Genomic DNA, 19,504 nt, shown 5'->3' on the forward strand with positions numbered 1-19,504 from the left:
CACACCAAATTTAATGTTCTAATATCTTAGTTCACGCCACGCCCAAGTTTCGTGAAATTCATTACAATTCAATCCACGTCATATCACATGGGTTGCCGACTTTTTTCGGGTTCCTTGTGTCGTCCCGTATTATAAATAAACATTAATTTCAACAAAAGATAAAAGAAAATGCCATTGTGAAAATAGTAGATAGAACTTAGAACAACAATAAGTGCACAAAAAGCATTTGCCTCTGGGGGCTTGGCTCGGTTGGTAGGTGCTTGGTACTGGCTCACACTAAGCCAGTGTTCGATCCCTGTCAACTTTGTTATCATCCCCGATTTATTCGGTGTATTCTTGGGGCGAGACTCTGCACCCCCAAGTTTGTAGCCTAGGGTGGGTCCCAAAGGGGCCTTGCCTAGGGGAGTTCCTGGTGCTAACTAAAAAAAAAAAATGCACAAAACTTGCTATTTTATACTCAATAATAAATAATTAATTAATATTTTCTATTAAATAAATATATTTATCCATGCTTTCTTGTTTTATAGGAACTGATTTCGAAATAAGAAGAAAATAGACAAAAAAATATAAAAAAATGTTCAAGCCAAAACTGGAAAACATATCAGGCCAATTTGAAAAGCATCAAGATTTTAGGAATATTTTATATTTTTATTTTGTTTTATTTTCATTTCTGTAATTAGAATTTTTCCCTTCCAATCATTTCATTCTAAACTCTATAAATAGGGGCATATGTAGAGTATGTTGTATGAACGTTGTTATTAAGAGAAAATAATAAAAGTTAGAGAATTTTTTTCTTGAATTTTTTTCTTATAATTTTTTTATGAACAACATTTTTATTTTTATGTTTTATTTTCTCGTTAATATGCTAGCTTAAGCACCCCTTCTCAAGGGATGAAATATACCAAAGATATATATATATTTCTTGTATTTCAGGTTCCTCGGGTAAGTAAAATCTTTATCCAAATCCCACCGAAAATAAATCCGGGTATTAAAATTTAAATCCAATACCAATCTCAATCCCATGGTCCCAATACCTTGCCTACACATAAAATTTTCGGATGAGAATCGGATTACTCAGGTTAGTCTTACCCAAGTCCGACCCCTAATTTTTAGTAAAAGTAGAAAGTAATGGGTTTGTCCTATTTTGCATAATAAATGAAATTTTAATTTAAGTATTTCACTCACATGATTAAACATTATTTTTTTTTTTTATTTTCTTTGAGTAATATTTCTTATTTTATAAAACAACTATTATATTATCCTTTTTTTTTTTTGCGGTCGTAATATTAGGTAGCTAAGAAATTGCAGAAAATTAGCAAAAATGTCAATATTTAGATGGACGTGTAACAAAATAAGAAATGATACAGCTACAAATGAACACACTAATGATATATTTGAAGTTATAAAATTCGGGCGATAAAATGAGAGAAAGTTTATGTGTTACATGTGTAGTAAAATAAGAAATAGTACAAATACAAATGAACAAATTAATGAGATTCTTCAAGTTACACAAATTTAAAATAAAATAAGAGAAAAACGTTGCAATGATTTTACATGTGCAAAAAACACTTAGTGCACCAATTAAGAAGAATAAAATGACTCGTATATTTTTTATTTTATTTTTCTTGCATGTTAAGTGAAGGAATAAAATATAATTTATGTAACAATACTAAATAGTTTTATTTTATTTTATTATTATTTTGAATTTACGAAGAACTTATTGTTTTCCGTGCTCAAAGTTTTCTTGAGTTGTTTGTTTGTATGGTTCAGTGGAGTTGAATCCTTTCTATAGTTCTCGTGTCTTTCCCCTTTCTTCTAGGTCCGATCGTTTCTGTTTCCTGTTTTCTATTTTTGTAAGCACAAAAGATGTTTAATAATATTTGTTGAGATCTAGGGTGTGTTCATTGTTTTATGTGCTTAAAGTTTTGTCTGTATGTTCAATCGAGTTGAATCATTCTATAGTACTCATGCGTTTCCTCTTTGTAGGTCTGATCGGAATCGTTCCTGTTTCGTGTTATTTATTTTTGTCAATGTATTGTAGCGAATTAAAAACATAAAATATATTTATTATTGTTTGTTGAGATTTAGGGTGCATTTAGTAAAAAATTCGTTTTTTATTTTTACAGTCTTAATAAAGTAGAAATATGATTTTATATTCTTGAGTAAAAATAGAAAGTATAAATAATGTTTATTAACATTTGTTGTTGCCACAATTTTGATAACATAAAACAATAACAGTGCTTAATAATGCATCTTTGTTACTAAAGGTACATAATATTCTTTAAATTTTTTATTTTTTGATTTATTTATTTTTTTTATATTAAGAATTTTAGGTATTACCGATTAGAGGAGAGGGGGAAGGGAGATGACTTGAATACAGATTTGAACACGGACTCGCAAACAAAGAGCAACACAACTACTCAGATATTATACTTACTTCCATTAGTATTTAAAAGGCATATATTTACAAAATCTAATTTAAAATTACAAATCTTAATAATAGCCAATACACCATAAGTACAAAATTATATATACTAAGACAAAAACACTTCCACCCATTATGTATATAAATACATATATATGAATAATGTATACATTTATTATGTGATACATAATATATTTAGCATATGATAATTTATTATGAATAAAAAATATATGTAATAAAATATATATCGTATCATAATAATGCAAATTAATTATAATTTAATATTTACATATGTTATAATATAAATATGATATATAATAATATAAAATATATATTGCATAATAATTTAATAAGATTATATTCTATATAAAAAATTAATTTGTCACAAAAAATAATTTACATTATTATTTAATATATTATATATTAAAATATATTTTTATCAAATAAAAATAATATACAATATTTAATATATTTAGGGCTTTATTATTAATTATTTAATTTTTCAAATTTAAAACAATTTTTTATAATATTGAACAAACTTCAAAACAAAATCGTAGAATTTACTTTGCTAGTAAAAACACAATGTGCTTGCCAAAAGGGCCCATAATCCGAGGAGTTTCCTTCCATTTTACCCCTTTTATGTTTCATATATTTCCGTTTCTTTCCATAATGCTTGCCCAAACGCCCCGCTAGGTTCACAGTTCGCTAACAAGCTTGGGAACACCAGATCGGAAGACGGAAGACGGAAAACGGAGAGGTAAAGTCGCAGAGCGGATTAGATCAATTCAACGCAGAGCAAAGGTAACTCTCGTCGACTCACTACTGTTGTTTGATCAGCTCCGTAACTCTTTTCATCCTTTTATCTCCGAAACGCAAAAGAGGAAACAAACCCTAGCTCCAGACGATTCAGTGTCTGCTCTCCAATGGAAGCAGAATTAGTCGGTTGTTTTAGCCTTCGATCTCTCTCAATCATATCATTAGAAACAAAGTTCTCACTTTTTATCATGATGCTTGACTTTTCACACTGAAGTGGACTCCAATTGCAAATGGGAATAGTTGTATTGATTTAACTCTTTCTAATCCATCCAATGTCATCCCCATCTGTCTCGTTCTACACACACATTTGTGTGTATACGTATTTGATATATCATGGAGCAAACCCTAGTTGCCCCAAAAGTTGTAATAATGTTTTATTGGTTGCTTGAGTTTGTGTTGCTGCGCATTGAGGATTGGGTGGGGGCGAGTGAGTAGTTGCTTAGATGTTATGAACAAAGGGTCTGGATTCTATGCTGTAGCAGTTTTCAAAGCACCTAAATCCTGTTTCAACATATTTATTTTATATTTCAGCACAATTTCATCTCTAGAACAAATGTGTTAGAAACACAACTTAAGTGTGTTGAAGCTAGTAATAATAATGTTGAAAAGAGATTTCACCACACTTAAATCCAGTTTCAACACATTTGTTGAAAATTTAGAACAAATGTGTTGAAACAAGATTTAAGTACGTTGATTTTTTTTTTTTACAGCAGGGATCCCTTACAGCAGAGGATCCAGACACATGAATGAAATGTTTGAAATGAGTGTGTTTTCCCAACACAGATATCGCATTGTGTCTGTCATATGTTTATGTATTTACTTGTAAAAATAAACTGAAATACATGCATTGAAAGGATATGCAAAACAAAATCAGATCGATTCGGTTTCACTAGATGTTTAAATGCCATCTTAGCCTTTCTCATTTTTTCTTTTTCATTGGGAAAGTACAATTATAGTGTGTGAATTTTGTGGGTTTTCACTTTTCACACTGTCTGCCCTCTATGCGGGCTATTACTTGTTGAGTTGACCCACCTTTTAGTCTTCAAACCCCTCCGATAATGCCTTATTTAAATTGATTCTTGGAATTACGTATCTTTAGGATGGTTGATTGTGAGATATTGGAAGTTACGCTTTAGACTAGGGCCTAGGCGACTAGCTCATTTCATCGGAAGCTATGGTTGTTGAGAAAAAATTCTCCCTACAGTTGTGGTCATACGTTCATTTTGTCTATGCTGATATTGTTTTTACTTTGTATACAGAAACTTTTCTTTTTCACTCATGCCTATTGGTTCTCTCATTCTCTTTTGCTCCCCCCTTCCCCCACCCCAGATGACTTGTCTGATTGCTGAGAACTTGTTAATAAAGAGACCAAAATTTTTAATTCTTGTTATATGTTAATATTGAATTGGATGTTCTAAAATTTCAACTGTTTTGGCAATTAAATAAATATCTTTGGTCGAATTATAAATATATTTTTAACATGGTCCAGAAATGATCATTTCCTGTGTTTTGTTGTGTATTCTTGCAAGTGGTCTGCTAAACACCACCACTTTAGTGTGTAATTACATATGGACTATTAAAATACTCTGTAACACGATTGCTTCAGTGTGTATCTTACAATGGACTCTGGAAAGAGAAACTAGTGAAATTGTTGCCCACTTCATCAATTGATCATGAACCTAATTTGAATTAAACATCTATTAGCTAAATATATAGAATACTGAGGGATATATTACATATTTTCCAGGGTTATTTTCTTCAATGCACTTAAGAGAATTCTGAGTAAGGTAAATGTATAAATATAAAGCAGTGTTACCTCATCTCATGACAAGATCCTTTCTTTATGGTAGATGTCAAGCGCTTGGACAAATTTGAGCTTTGGAATCATACATAGGGATGTAGATGGGGAGTGGGAGAAATCAGGGTGGAGTTGTGGGTATTTATATATAATTGGAGGTTCTTGCTCACTCTCAGAAGATCTATGCATCTGCAAAATCTTAGAGAGGATAAAGAGATCAAATTTTATATCAAATAAATTATAGCTGTGGAGCATCTTGGAGCATTTTAAGCAGTCGAGCTTGTGGAGCACCGCTCACTTCAAGGATTGCTCTCTTGGTTTGCTTCATGGTTTTGGATTTTATTTATCTATTCTTGTCAAATTGAGTACATGGCAATGGAATGTGAATATCAGAATATGATGAGTTTTCGAAATAAAATAAATTTGGGCTCTGTTCACAAGGTGTTATCTTCTTACGCAGCGCAACTTCTATTCACTTAGCAGCCTCTCCGGTTCTGAAAATGAGTGGTCGCTTTTCTCGCACAATATATGTTGGAAACCTGCCCGCAGATATAAAAGAATGGGAACTTGAAGATCTATTTTACAAGGTTTGATTTGAATCTCTTTACATTGTATCTACTTTTATGTCAGTGAAATTTAAACTTCAGCATTTTCAGTCAGGCGATTGGTCCTTTCTGTTATTGAACCTCATAATTAGCTGCTCCAATTTTTTAAGGCATTGTGCATTTTCCACATATTCACATTTGTTAGTTCTCTAAATTCCTGTGAAGTTTTGCTTTATGCATTGCTTCACCACTTTGCATTAGTTCAAGAATTAAAATGCATGCCTGTGTTGATTCATGTATGCTCTACTCAACTCAACTCAATGAAGCATTTTCCCAACTATTTGGGGTTGGCTACATGAATCCTTTTGTTTCCTTCCGCTTTATCTCAATAGCTCTATTAGACCACATGCTTATCATTCATGTATATTGTATGTGAAAGTTAAGGCCATTTTTGTATTTGACTACTACAATTTCAGTTGATTGCTATGTGGCTACATCAATCTAGGTAGACTTACTAGAAAACAGAGTGCACATTGGTTTTGACTCCTTTGGGTCGATATCTGAGTACGTCTGAAGTGAAAATAAAGAAAGAAAGGAGACTGCTAGCTAGCAGTTGGTAGTGTAAAACTGCAAGTGAGTTGGAAATAAAGTTCCCCCACCCAATATATATATATATATGTGTGTGTGTGTGTGTGTGTAAAACATGGAAGGTTCTGACAAAAACAAAGACTGATGAAAATGGGAAGTTGTTTGTTGAACACAGTTGTTGCACGCTCTCTCTCCACATACACTCATATATATATATATATATATATGTTGTGCGTGTGTGTGTCTGTGTTGGATTTGAGTTGGATAGCATGGCTTGCTACTGTTTTTCATGCTTACTATGTACTCCCTCCGTCCCATTTTAATGGTCCCTTTTTGGATACCTAACTTTTTAAGTTGATGACTTTTAGTGTCTTTTATTGTATTAGTAGTGAATGAATTACCAATCTACCCATAGTGGGTCCACAGTGATGTGACGGTTTACACTTTAGTTGTTTTTATACATTCAATGCAAGAAGGTTAAATTGGTAATGTTACAAAAAATAGTACATTAACTTTTCAATTGGGACGTAGGGAAGTATAATTTTTCTTTATACTAGATGGATAATTTAAAATCCAGGGTTAGTGTGTATGTAGCATAACAGTGATGGTAATCAGGTTTCATTTTGGAGGTAATGGCTTTGAAATTCAGGGTTAGTGTGCATGTAGCATAACAGTGATGGTAATCAGGCTTCAGTTTGGAGGCAAAGGCTTTGAAGTTGGTAAGAAAAGTAATTTAGAGGAAAGAGGAAAACACAGTATAGAGGGTGAGTAAATCTGTAATACTAATTTTTTTTTTTAAAAAAAAAAAAATTGTGAGGTTGACATCAAGACTTGAAACCTTTTTATTTGGTTGATAGCCATATAAAGCAGAAGAATTGTAGGCATTTGCATCAAGCTCAAACTTCCTACTTGCATGTGTTCCCTCTCGAAGCACATACTGTAGTAAGAATTAGAAGTTTATTGATATATCAAAAAAAAAGAAAAAAAAAGAATTAGAAGTTTATTGGCAACATACTCAATGAAATGGGTGATTTCTTCTCCCTCAAATATCCAACAGTTGTTGGCATGTTTGAATACACTTTTTTTCTGTCTTGCAGTATGGCCGTATATTGGATATTGAATTGAAGGTTCCACCCCATCCTCCATGTTACTGTTTTGTGGAGGTACCTTCTCTCTCTCTATTTCTTTTCGTTTTTTTTGTTTTTTGTTTTTTTTTTTTTTTTTGCTCACTTTAAAGTTTAATTTTTTTTTTGGGAAAAGTAAGCTCAGTGTCAGTTTTTTCATAATTTTTAATTGTTTGGTTTATATATTGATAGTTTGAGAACTCTCGGGATGCTGAAGATGCAATCAGGGGTCGAGATGGCTATAACTTTGATGGTTGTCGTTTAAGGGTAATAGGCACCTTCACCTTTTTTCACTGGTGGTCCATAATGCTGTCTTTTTTTACTTAAGTTCTCATTTGTCCGGTATGCAGGTTGAGCTTGCGCATGGTGGCAGAGGGCAATCATCTTCAAGTGATCGTCGTGGTGGCTATGGTGGCCGCGGTGGTGCCAGTGGGGCGCGTTTTGGCATTTCACACCATTCTGAATTTAGAGGTACCGCTAAAACTAAAGATATTTTTTTTTTGATAATTACCACTAAAACTAAAGATTATTATTGGCATGTACACTATGCCCGTGGTATCTGTTCACCATCTTTATATCCTTAATTCTAAATTTGATTTTAACATCCTCATATAATTCTGACTTCAAATCTTGTTTTGGAATACAGTTGTTGTTCGAGGGCTTCCTTCATCTGCTTCTTGGCAAGATTTGAAGGTAGGGAGTCATATACTTGCCAATAACGCATCTATTATTTTCACATCTATGCAGCCATAATGGTAATATGGTGGGGAAATTATTGCAGGATCATATGCGAAAAGCTGGTGATGTGTGTTTTGCTGAAGTTTCCCGGGACAGTGAGGGTATGTCTTGTAGTGTCATACAAAAGCATTTTTGGTGCCGTAATATATAGTTGTTATTATTATAAATGACATCGTTGATGACACATAGGTGGGCAGTGGAGAGTTATATAAACATTGAGGGTGTGGTTGTGATTGGGGTTGGGTTCAGAGATTGGTTGGAGGAGTGGGGGTGCAATAATTTGCTTTTGGGTTCTTTTACTTTTGCTCCCTTCTCTCGTTTTCCGTTTCAATGGCTCTCTCAAAAGTAAATGTATTATATTATAGATCACAGTGCAGTATGAACTCTGTCTCGATATGGTGTTTAATTTTAATTTTAATTTTCATATATGTTGATAATAAATGAGCCATTGCCTGGTGTGGTGGTAGTAAAATGCTTAGGCTGTCAAGCGCGGGTTTGAATTCTGACAGTAGCTACTTTGTGCAAATAATGGCAAAGGTTAGGTATGTATCCAATATACCCCTCCCAGCACCCTCGATCAATGGGGATTAGGGACTACACTGGGCGATGACTTTTAAATATTTTGAAAATGAAATTTGGGTATTTTGATCAAAAAAAAGTTTTTCCCCAAAATATATTTAGAATTGAAACCAAACACCGGAAAATAAGAAGAAAAATCATTTTCAGTAGAAATATGTTTTACATCAAAATAAATGGACCGAAAAGAGGAAAAACTTTTAGGTGTTGTGGGTGTCCGTTGGGAGGTGTATTGGCAATATAGTGTAGTCTACTAAACAAGATTTAGCTATTATGAAAAGAATTAGTTGATGAATCCTCTTTAGTTACAATGGTAACTTTTAAAAGTTCAACATCGCCAGAAAGAAAATGTTTAAAGTTGAGTGAATTATTAACCTAAATATTTCTGTGGAGTGATTTGAGTAAATCTTAGAGGAAGTTTAATATGATAAATATGAAACTTGTTAGGTAAGAAGATTTGTCCCCGTGCTGTAACCAGAAAAATTCTATCTAAATAACTGAAACAACATCATAATTATTTTTGTGCTTCTTTTTCTATTTTAATGTTTGGTCAACACACACTTTTTAAGTGAAGAAAAAAAAAATAGATTCTTGCATATGAAACCTAAATCAATGATGACTTCTGTCTGTTCTTGTGTACATTTTCAGATCATTCTTGCCTTGGGGTAAGAACATGTTTGACAGTCTCACTCTGTTTCTGTGCTAAGATTGCTTTTATTTTATTTTAATTTTCTTGTTTCTGTTAATAAATTTAAGAAATAGTAGATTTTAGCGTCAAATGTATACTTTGGAGTTTAATTGGGCAACGTAATGACAAGTCTATGAGCTGGGGCTATGAGAAACCATCAGAACGTGTTAGGTCATGAGCTGGAAGGTGTGGTGTTATTTTACTATGTAAAGGAAGGTCTACCAAAGAGGATGGGAGTTGATTATGTTGTCTGGGTTAAACAATGTCAATGATTCAAATAACATGAACCATTCCTGAAACTCTGATGGTAGTTAAAGAGCTCCAGAAACTGAAGAATGAAAAAGTGTGTCCGTAAGCACAAACAAAATACAGTGTCAAGTGTGGGAATTCTATAATTTGCAGTCACTAGAAAGTACGGACACTTGTCATTTGTAAATAAATTTTATTCCTATGTATTTGGGTAGCCTTTCTGAAAGCTAGTGTAGTCAAATGAATCAATGCTTGGTATATGTCATTCAGCATATTTATTTTATTTCACAAGTATTATGCCATTTAGCATACTTAAACTGTTATAGTGTCACTCCTGTCCTCGCTTTACAGTGCATTTGTTGCATTCCCCTGCACCTGCGGTACATAATGTCTGATAATCTCTTGTTTGTACATGTTCTGTATTTGTTCCTATAAATTTCTGCTGTTGTTATTTCTTGTGAAATTTTTGGATGAACTCTTGCTGTGCTAAGTTTGTTCGCATTTGTATTCAGGAACCTTTGGGCTTGTTGATTATACTAATTATGAGGACATGAAGTATGCTGTAAGTTATGGAGAGAATTCATTCCTTGCAGTAAAATTTTGTTTATTTGTTATTTGGTCCAATTCAGCAGCTTATTTGATTTTGTATTACTCAGATTCGGAAACTTGATGATACCGAATTTAAAAATCCATGGGCAAGAAGTTATATCCGGGTATTTTCAGTTTTGGGTTATTCTTTGGATTTAAATGCTATTTTTCTTTCACTCTTGGGAATTATGAATTAGTTGAAATTACATTCAAAGTTCGGCAGATCTGTGTTGGTATTATGTAGAACATGTTCCAGTATAGCATTATAGTAACACATTTTTTTTGAGCATCCTTAATTGGTTTCAAAGAAGTTTTGGTAATTCATTGAAGAAGCATAACTTGTTTAATCTTGTACTCTGATTCTGCTAGTTTTTCTGCCAAATATGCGTGCGCTATTTTTTGCCATCATGACTATCTATTATTAACTCCAAGTGCTACTGAGAGGCATAGGATCATAAATTAGTTTATGCATATTCTTAATGATATGAACTGATTGGTATGAAGTTTGAACTCCGCAAGCCTGTGTTTTTTCTTGTTTCTACATCTATTGTAGGTGAAGAAGTTTGAGAGAAGTCCATCCAGGAGTCGAAGTAGGAGCCGCAGTAGAAGCAGAAGTTTAAGAAGGAATAGGAGGTATGAACACTCTTATATTTTTGCTGCATTTACACATTTTCTGATGTTTGAGATATCACTGGTTTATTCTGCAGCAAATCATTGGATCGGTCTGCTTCTAGATCACCATCAAAATCTAGATCAGCATCTCCTGTCAAGCCCTCCAGGTAGTTTGGGATATGTTGTACTGTTCATCTCTTTGTTTGCTTTATGAGTTCCAATTCTTATATTTACTAACATTTTGGCTCATTGTTTTCAAAAAATTGTAGACCGAGAGACAGGTCACGGTCAGCATCTCCCCGCAAGGTATTACTTAGTTTGAAATTTGTAGAAGTTAAAAATAGTTAATGTACATGTACCACCATGCATGCACAAAAAAAATACGCGCGCTGTATACCAACGTGATTTGGAGGAAAAGTTCACTGTAAATTTAAGGATGTGCAAGGAAAGTTGAAAAATGGCAGTCTATTTAGGTGTAGCAAAAGTTTACATAACTGTAGTATTCTATTTTTTAAAGTTCCAAATGAATATTCCTGGATCTCTTATTAAATCTTGATCACTTTTCAGGTGCGATCGGGTAGTGGTTGATTCCGTTGCAACCTGAGTTGAACTTTTTAATTCCTGCTTGGATGGGAATGCTTTGCTTCATGTTTTAAGACATCTTAGTGGACTAATGGCTGGAAAATGTCATTTTAAATGAATTAGAACTTTGTATGGCCAGATAATATTTATCATATGCTTTATGGATTTGTGGTTTTATTTTTTTGCAATTATTTTTAAACAACATTGCATGCCTGTTTTTTGATCTTTTGGCATTTTTTTATACTTCGGATTGCATTGAAGAGCTGTAAAGCTCTTTATCGTTTTCTTTTTCTGAATGAGGTATTTATCGTTAATGAAGTGTATTTTGAAGGGTTGATATTTTATAGTGGGACTTCATAGCGTTTATATTTTGCTATTAGATGATCATTTCTACCATCTTGAATATAGAGTTTTTCATTGGGTAGAGTGGTCAGCTTCTCGAGCTTGTGCGTTTTCTCTCCCCTAGTTTGCCAGCAATATATATATATATATATATAGTTTTTCATTGTTTACTAGTTGAGTGCGATGGCTTAATTGGCGGATATGGAGTTTTTCATTGTTTAATGTTTTTTTATCTTGTTGGGAGTGGTGGGAGGGGGAGAGTTTTTCGTTGTTTACTACTCGTTGGCTTAATTGGCGGCGCCAAACTAGGTGATTTCAGTAGTCAAGTGGTAATTTTTTATTTAAAAATAATTTTAAAAGAGATTAAAATGTTAAAGACATTTGTAGAATAGTTCCCTATTGGCTTTTTCAATTTGCTAAAAGTTATTTAATGTAAAATAAAGTCACTACCGTCAAAGAAGAAATCTAAAGCCATATTACACTAACGTGACCATGGGACTAAAGGAATCATCAACTAACTTTGATACTTTGTACTAGTAATAGATTTATTTTGTTGGACTTAATTTTGGATTTGACAAAAAAAAAAAAAATTGAAGGTAAAGAATAATTAACCACTCGGTAGCGCTTTGGATTCTCGAATGACTCGTTACTCTTTTGGATTCTTGGATGGTTTGTAAATTCTTGATGCAAGTAAATCAGGTGCATTATTTAAGTTTTAAGTGTTACCTTTGGTGAGTATAAAACCGTATCAAATCGAAGACTAAGGAGAGTATATGAAAGGCCTTATAAGCTGAGTTAACTAATGCTAATAATATTCAATTCCGTATCAAATCAAAGACCTAAGGGGAGTACATGAAAGGCCTTATTAGCTGAGTTAACTAATGCTAATAATATTCAATTTATTTGTCTAGTCTGTTGCGGGGGTTGAGCCTCTCACCTTCTTGATGAGGCTATAATATTAGACTAATGACTATATTGATAAGGGCATCTCTGATGGACTCTTCGAATTCAGGTTCTCCGAATTTGCCACATCAGTATTTTTTCATAACCACGTCAACATTTTCCATAGTCACGTCAGCGTTTTAAAATCTCCAAACTTTAGCTATCGGATATACTCCAATGGTGCATTTTCGCTCTCCAAAAATATTAATATTTTAATATTTTTAAAATTTAAAATAAAATTTATTTTTTAACTTTTTCCTAATGGCTATATTTATAACGGCTATATTTTTCATATTATATAAACAACCATTTGTTCATTCCATTATTATTACATTCACCTCAACTTATTCTAACAAAATATCAATTCACATCTCTTTTAATCTTAAAATTCCAATGGCTTTCTCATCACGATTTTTTCCTTTGTCAGGCTCTAATTCTTCATCTTCTTCATCATCCTCTTCATCAGATTTAATTGAAAATTTGTGAAACCGCTTTGGTGAAGCACGTGTTTAATTTATGTTGCATTATTTTATTTTTAAATTGTTATAAAGTTTATGTAATGGAATATTTATTGTGTAATGTTTTATTTTGAAATAAATAATTTAATTGTTTGTTGATTAAATTATTTAACCAATATGTATGAAATTTTGATTAATATCATTTGATTTATTAATTTATAGTGAAAATAAAGACATTTTTTTTTTTTTAATAAAAAAAATCATATTTGAAATAAACAATGAAAGATTTCTAATATCATTTGAAATAAACAATGAAGGGTTTTTTTTTTTTTTTTTAAATAAATAAATATGTATATAATTAAATTTTTTAAATTGTTTTTCAAAAAATAGGTTTTTGTGCCAATATAGCCATTAAGGCACTGTTTGGGTCAGCCAAACAGTGCCTTAAACAGCTATATGTCAATAGGAATATTTTAAAAACTAATTTTTTTAAAAAAAAAAACACTTTTCTCTATTTTTTTAACACTTTTTTTGCCCAAAAAAGCCTTAAGCCAAACAGTGCCTTAACGGCTCTTTGATTCAATTATTTTGAGGGAAAAAAAAAAAAGAAAAGACAAAAAGAAGCCAAAAAGTCTTTTTTTTTTAGGCAAACATGTCCTTATGAATAGTGTTCTGGGCTTAAACACTGTTTGGGCCAGAATTAAAAAAATAAAGAAAACTGTTTGGCTAGCCCATTGGAGCAGTCCAATCTTCAAATCTGGCCCAAAATGGCCGGAAAGTTCATTGGACCTGCTCTAAATTGCTGAGAGTACTTTGGTTAATGTTAGTGGATTGATGTGAGGGTAAAAATTTTGAAATGACAAAAATAAATTAACTAATTATAGCTAATCAAATCTAATTAACTAGCTTGTGTTTTTGGTTCATTTTGTCATTTAAATAATCAAATCTAACAAAAAAAAAAAAAAAACAGCACAAAATTTTATACGATATTCGTTATAGTTGCGTGTACCAATTTTATCGACTACAACCATGTTAAATATATTAAAATTTCAAATACACAACACATTAATGAATAAATAATTAGATTGAATATTTTAGGCTTTGATGAGGAACTTGAGAACTATCACAGTTCACAATTCACAAGCGATCAAATCTAAAAATCAAATTTAGTGTTGCTCATAAACAACCAGTATGCTTATTTGGGCTTGTATATGTAATTGGGCCTAACAAGAAGTTCGGTTTTACTTTGTATTATGGCACAGTAAAAGATAGCACAAAGCCCATTAGAACATTTGCCCTAGAAGCCGATTTTATATAATCACATATATATATATACACACACACGTCCGTTTATGACCCTCGAAGCTCAGAAATAGGAAGCCCTAGACTCGCTTCAGCCGGCAGCTTCCATTTCCAAAAGGTTCTCAATCTCTCTCTAAATATAAGTGATTTTCATCGTTTTTTAATCTCTCTCTATTCAAATATAAGTGATTGTGATCGTTTTTCAATCTCTGTAGATAGCATATCTGTCTGCTGAAGATGTCTGCGAGCGAACTTGCTTGCACCTATGCTTCTCTGATCCTTCACGATGACGGCATCGCAGTCACTGTAAACTTCTTTGATCTCTGCAGATTTGTTTCATTTTCTTTAATTTTAGGGTTATATTGTTTTATTTGGTTGTCTCTGTTGTATATGATTATCTATAGGCGGAGAAGATCGCTACACTGGTTAAGGCAGCGAATGTGACAGTCGAGTCGTACTGGCCGAGTCTCTTTGCTAAGCTGATGGAGAAGAGGAACATTGGGGACCTCATCATGAACGTTGGGTCTGGTGGAGGTGGTGCCGCCGTCGCCGTCGCTGCTCCCGCAGGAGGCGGGGCTGCCGCCGCCGCCGCCGCCGCTGCTCCTGCTGTTGAGGAGAAAAAGGTATATTTTACTTTTTTTGTTTTGTATCCAATTTCTTTGGAAATTATTATTGTTAATCGATTGTAATTTAATGAACAATTCTTATTGAATCTTACAGGAAGAGCCCAAGGAAGAAAGTGATGATGACATGGGATTCAGCTTGTTTGATTAGGAGCTTGTTTCAGTATGTTTTGATTCTTCTTTTTTTGCGAAAAAAATGGACCAGCTTGAGTTTTAATCCATTATTAGAACTTTCATTTTATATTAAGAGGGTTTATGTTTGTTGTAGTTTGTGTTTGACATTATGATATATTTTCTGATTAGTTTCAATTTTGAAGTAGCTGAATGTTTTGAATTTCGTCACATTGGGTTTATCTTTAAGTATTTGTTCATTAGCTTAAATTTTGGTGATTGTTTGTTAAATTGTGTTGGGATTCATTGTTGGTGGTTGTTTTTATTTGTTTATTTTGGTCTAGATTAATTACACATGGTCACATAGTGAGGACCTTTTGCAATGAAATTTCGGTAGCAAATAGTTCAAATGTCTGAATGATGTTTTGGACCAAATCTTTTTGCATGATAGATAGTCTTTTTGCTACAAAAAATAGAATTCCATCACAAATCTTGTTTTTATTTTCATGAGGGAACCTGATTTTGTCTCAAGAGATTAACCTTATGTGACAATAGTCCATTGTCACAAAAACTTTAACCTAGGGTGTTTGATCCGTTTTTGTTTCGTTTGCCACTTTGTATTGTGCCGTAGGATTTGCTAACTAGTTCTTTATTACTGGAATAGGTAAAGCCTTTTAGTAGTATGATCTTCTCTTCTTTATTCCACGTATGATCTTCTCTTTTTTCTTTTTCCTTGTTTGGTTTAAGATTCGAATTGATACAGATTTTCTGAAGAATGTGTAATTTCCCCTTCTAGAGGCTATAAGCCTCGAGCTTCATCTTATATGAGCTACCAATCTGATTGAGGTCAGTTGTATGGTCGTCACTGTCACAAATGCTAATGATCTTCAGAGTGTTGACTACATACTAATTGGCTGAGATTTATGCCTCCACTCCCTTTAGTATATGTTAATATGATTCTTCATCCTCTATTTTCGAGGTTTCTTATTTGCAAATTTATGGACATTATTGGTCTTAATACCCGACTTGTTTCAAATGCCAGTTCTTTCGCTGAACTTGGACAGTCATTTGTGACTTTTATATCTGGTTTGGCCAACTTCCCAAATTCCAAAATATTTATTGTGTTTAGTCTTAATGTTTTAGTCCCCCTCATCACTCGGGGCTGTTACATGATGTTTATGTGGGATTCTTGAATAATTACTGAATTTATCCTTCTCTGATTTAAACTAAATTGGGCACTTCTTTCTCATCTGAAGGCTTAGATCCAAATCTTAATAAGTCACCGGTGCCAATATTTCAATAATTATAAATAAACTTTTAATACGTAGCATAGTATAAGGCTTGCTTTTGTGATTCCAAGTCTTAAGATCTTTTTGAAAAGATGTAACTATTATGATTTCATGGGATACTTGTTATTTAACTAGTGTGTTAATATGATGGTGTTCTAAGTTGTTTTTGCATTAATAGTCATTACCATCTATTATTGTTGTTTCTTCTAATGTCATTCTATGTTAATCAAAACAGTATTGTTTTTGCAAATGACCAAATCATTTTAATTGATTTACAGTTTTTGCATAATGGCAACTGAAGTTTGAATCAGACTGTTATACTAGTGTTTTTCTATTACCTGGTGTAGCCTTGACCTTTGAAAAGGGGACACAGACTTGCTTCTAAGTCCAGCCGCCGTAAAGAAGTCTTTGAATTCCCTTGATGAAGCATTTTAGGAATTCTTTTCCAGAAGCTTTGTTTGCTGGAAGGATTTTCTCAATTATCCTTTAAATGGTAATTGTTCAAATAAACGAATGATTTGTGAAACATTAAAACGTGTGTGGACTCTGAGATTGAATACCGAGGTCAAATCGACTATGAAGCTTAGACCGGTAATGATTTCTCATTCTTGATTAGTAGGCAAGAAAGTTGGATTCATAATAGACAGCCAAACTGTTAAAATGTGCTTCAAGTTGCGATATTACTCGTAAGAAAGGAAGAATAACAAATTCTTACCATGTTATCCTCTGCACATATCTTAGTTTTACTTTATATAACGGCAATGATTATTATTTTAGAATTTCTTGGAGCAATTCTTTTATTATTTTTAATAAATCATTATTGTTGAAAGAAGAAATTCAGTTAATAGAAGCATGAATTTGAATGAAAACCTAACCACAATGAACAAAAATTCAAAATAACCAATTTAAGAACATGTCACCAAAATCCTTCGTGCTTTAGAACTACTCTCTCCAACTACCTTCCCTATGCTAGATAAGACCCAACCCTCTCTCCATTCTCTTCTTGAATATTATCTTCATTTCATTCACTCGTTCGTTAATCATAAGAAGTGGATTTTTAGTTCTCCCAATGTCGTCTCGGCCGGTGAGAAGGTCGGCCTAATTTCTTCGGCTCCCATAAAGGACGACATTTCCTCTCCACTGGATTCCAAGGTGGCTTTTGATGGCATGAAGAAGAACAAGGACAAAGAAGGAACAACGTTCGTGCTGGAGCTGGATGGCTTGCACTGTTTTGAATCCATAATACGGTTGCCATTGTCGCGTCATTATTCAGGGTGGCATCAGGGGGAGACTCAGGTTCGCGGCCAAGCTCGATGGCCTGCATTGTTTTGAATAGTGAAGCCCAACTTTAGCCCTCGGCGTGCAAATATAGTAGCTCACTTTGGATTGAATGATAGTGATTCATGGGCCAATGACCTTCCAAATCTTTGGTGTACCACAAAACCAATTAAGTCAGGTGGGGGATCAAAGGCTGTGAAATGACTCGAGTAGGATCCATTTCTTTGGTGTACCAGAAATCCCAATCAGTTCTCAAGTCAGGTGGGGGATAAAGGCTGTGAAATGACTTGAGTAGGATAGAAAACAGGCAAGGTCCATCTGTTGCTATCGTCTAAAGTATTGAATGACAGAATTGCTTTCAAAAAGTAGTCATCTACACGGGCTAAGAAGCCTCCTATCCTAGTCAGTCTAGGGTGTTGTTGGTTGCTCGTGGTAACAGATAGTTATGTCCTTATCCAGTTGTATAATTTTTTTTTTTTTTTTTTCCTAGGTACGCGAGTTAAGTCTCACTTGTAAGATTTTTTTTGGCCTGAATTCGGAAAGTACTCTCGTTGTGCTTGTAGTCGGGCCACTCTGCGTATCTGGGACCAAATTGTCTTTCGGGTCCGATACTTGGTGTGACACCGGATTAAAGATTAGGTCTGATTGTAATACTAATTGCAATGAGTGGGCGTTTGTTCATTTATCAAAAAGTTCAAAGTGTTGATTAATGCTCCGTACCTATCATTTGTACACACTTCAATCCTATCCAAATCTAAATTCGACATAGAACAAGTCCCACTTGTAACAATAAGCTCTAACACTGCATTTTCAAAGAAATAGAAACTCTTCAGCTGTACAAATAGATTAAAAAATCGATAAATAAAAAAAATAAAAATAAAAAACAAAAATTCTAATAGGAAAATGTTGGGCAGTTTTCATAGGCATGTGGTCAGCGCACTTCATATGACGTGGTCTACTTTGTTTGAACAAACCCCTCGATAAGGTAATCCTTTTCATTATCAAATCTAGTCCAACATGTCCTCCTAGCTTTTTACTTTTACTTTAAGATGATCAGATTTTCTGATCTTCTTCAATATCTCTTCTGCTTTTTGTCCTTGCTTTCGTTCTTTTCATACCATCCTTTACTTCCCTTCACCACCAAGACATCCCCAAATTCCTTTCCTTTCCTTTCCTTTCCTTCCCTTCCTCTCTCTCTCATCTTAGATTTAAGAGGCAAATTAATCGAAACCATAAGGAGTTGTACCTACTCTGAGCAATGGCTATGGGTACTCTTTACATGGCTGCACCTGCTATTGCTACTGCTGTTGGCATTTATGTCTTTGAAAGAAATCATTCCCACACCAAGGTATTTTATGTCTTCTCATAGTACTCAACTTTTTCTCATATAAATTCTACTCTGCTTCTTCCTTAGTGGTATTTTTTTATGGTGTACATATATATATATTCAGGAACTTGGTGGTGGATTGCAGACATGTATGGAGAAGATGATAGATAAAGTGAAGGAAGAGGTGAAGAGCACCCAGATGCCCAAGTTGGCACCGCAGTTCGATGGGCTGCATTGTTTTGAAACCATGGTGGGTCATTAGTGCCTGTTTACCGTGAAACTAGCTTCCATCAAAGAAATCATTCTTTCCATGAGAGGGTTATATATAGTTTGTCATTCTGTTTTTTATTTTTTTTATTCAACTAATTAAGATACAGAAGAAAGAATCTTACTAAAATTTCTAATATGTATCATCATTGTTAAGCAGCATTTACCAAAAAAAAATTAATAAATATACAATGGAATAAAAAGTTCCCTGGAGTTGTGCAGGTGAAGAAGACACA

General features: G+C 33.4%; 2 protein-coding genes across 3 annotated transcripts; both read left to right on the forward strand.

Annotated features, from left to right (window-relative positions):
• Positions 1–3,071: 3,071 nt before the first annotated feature.
• Positions 3,072–11,517, forward strand: LOC132312811 (serine/arginine-rich splicing factor SR34A). 2 transcript variants are annotated; one of them, XM_059811331.1, is made up of 14 exons: positions 3,081–3,226; positions 5,092–5,356; positions 5,500–5,626; positions 7,270–7,335; positions 7,489–7,563; positions 7,647–7,767; positions 7,943–7,989; positions 8,078–8,135; positions 10,060–10,109; positions 10,204–10,260; positions 10,689–10,768; positions 10,843–10,914; positions 11,017–11,053; positions 11,315–11,517. In XM_059811331.1, the coding sequence occupies exons 3-14, from the start codon at positions 5,540–5,542 to the stop codon at positions 11,333–11,335; spliced, it is 771 nt and encodes a 256-aa protein (XP_059667314.1). In that variant the 5' UTR covers positions 3,081–3,226; positions 5,092–5,356; positions 5,500–5,539; the 3' UTR covers positions 11,336–11,517. The 2 variants fall into 2 exon arrangements, with proteins under 2 accessions (XP_059667313.1, XP_059667314.1); XM_059811330.1 differs by lacking the exon at positions 5,092–5,356 and having other exon boundaries at positions 3,072–3,226.
• Positions 11,518–14,418: 2,901 nt separating this feature from the next.
• On the forward strand, positions 14,419–15,338 carry LOC132312813 (large ribosomal subunit protein P1). Its single transcript, XM_059811334.1, has 4 exons — positions 14,419–14,491; positions 14,589–14,679; positions 14,778–14,996; positions 15,094–15,338. Exons 2-4 carry the CDS (start codon positions 14,611–14,613, stop codon positions 15,145–15,147), a joined length of 342 nt encoding a protein of 113 aa, XP_059667317.1. The 5' UTR covers positions 14,419–14,491; positions 14,589–14,610; the 3' UTR covers positions 15,148–15,338.
• Positions 15,339–19,504: the final 4,166 nt, after the last annotated feature.

Source organism: Cornus florida, unplaced genomic scaffold (assembly GCF_030987335.1).
Source record: "Cornus florida cultivar Cherokee Brave unplaced genomic scaffold, ASM3098733v1 CherokeeBrave_3.0.0_Hap2_Chr06, whole genome shotgun sequence".
NCBI lineage: Eukaryota > Viridiplantae > Streptophyta > Magnoliopsida > Cornales > Cornaceae > Cornus > Cornus florida.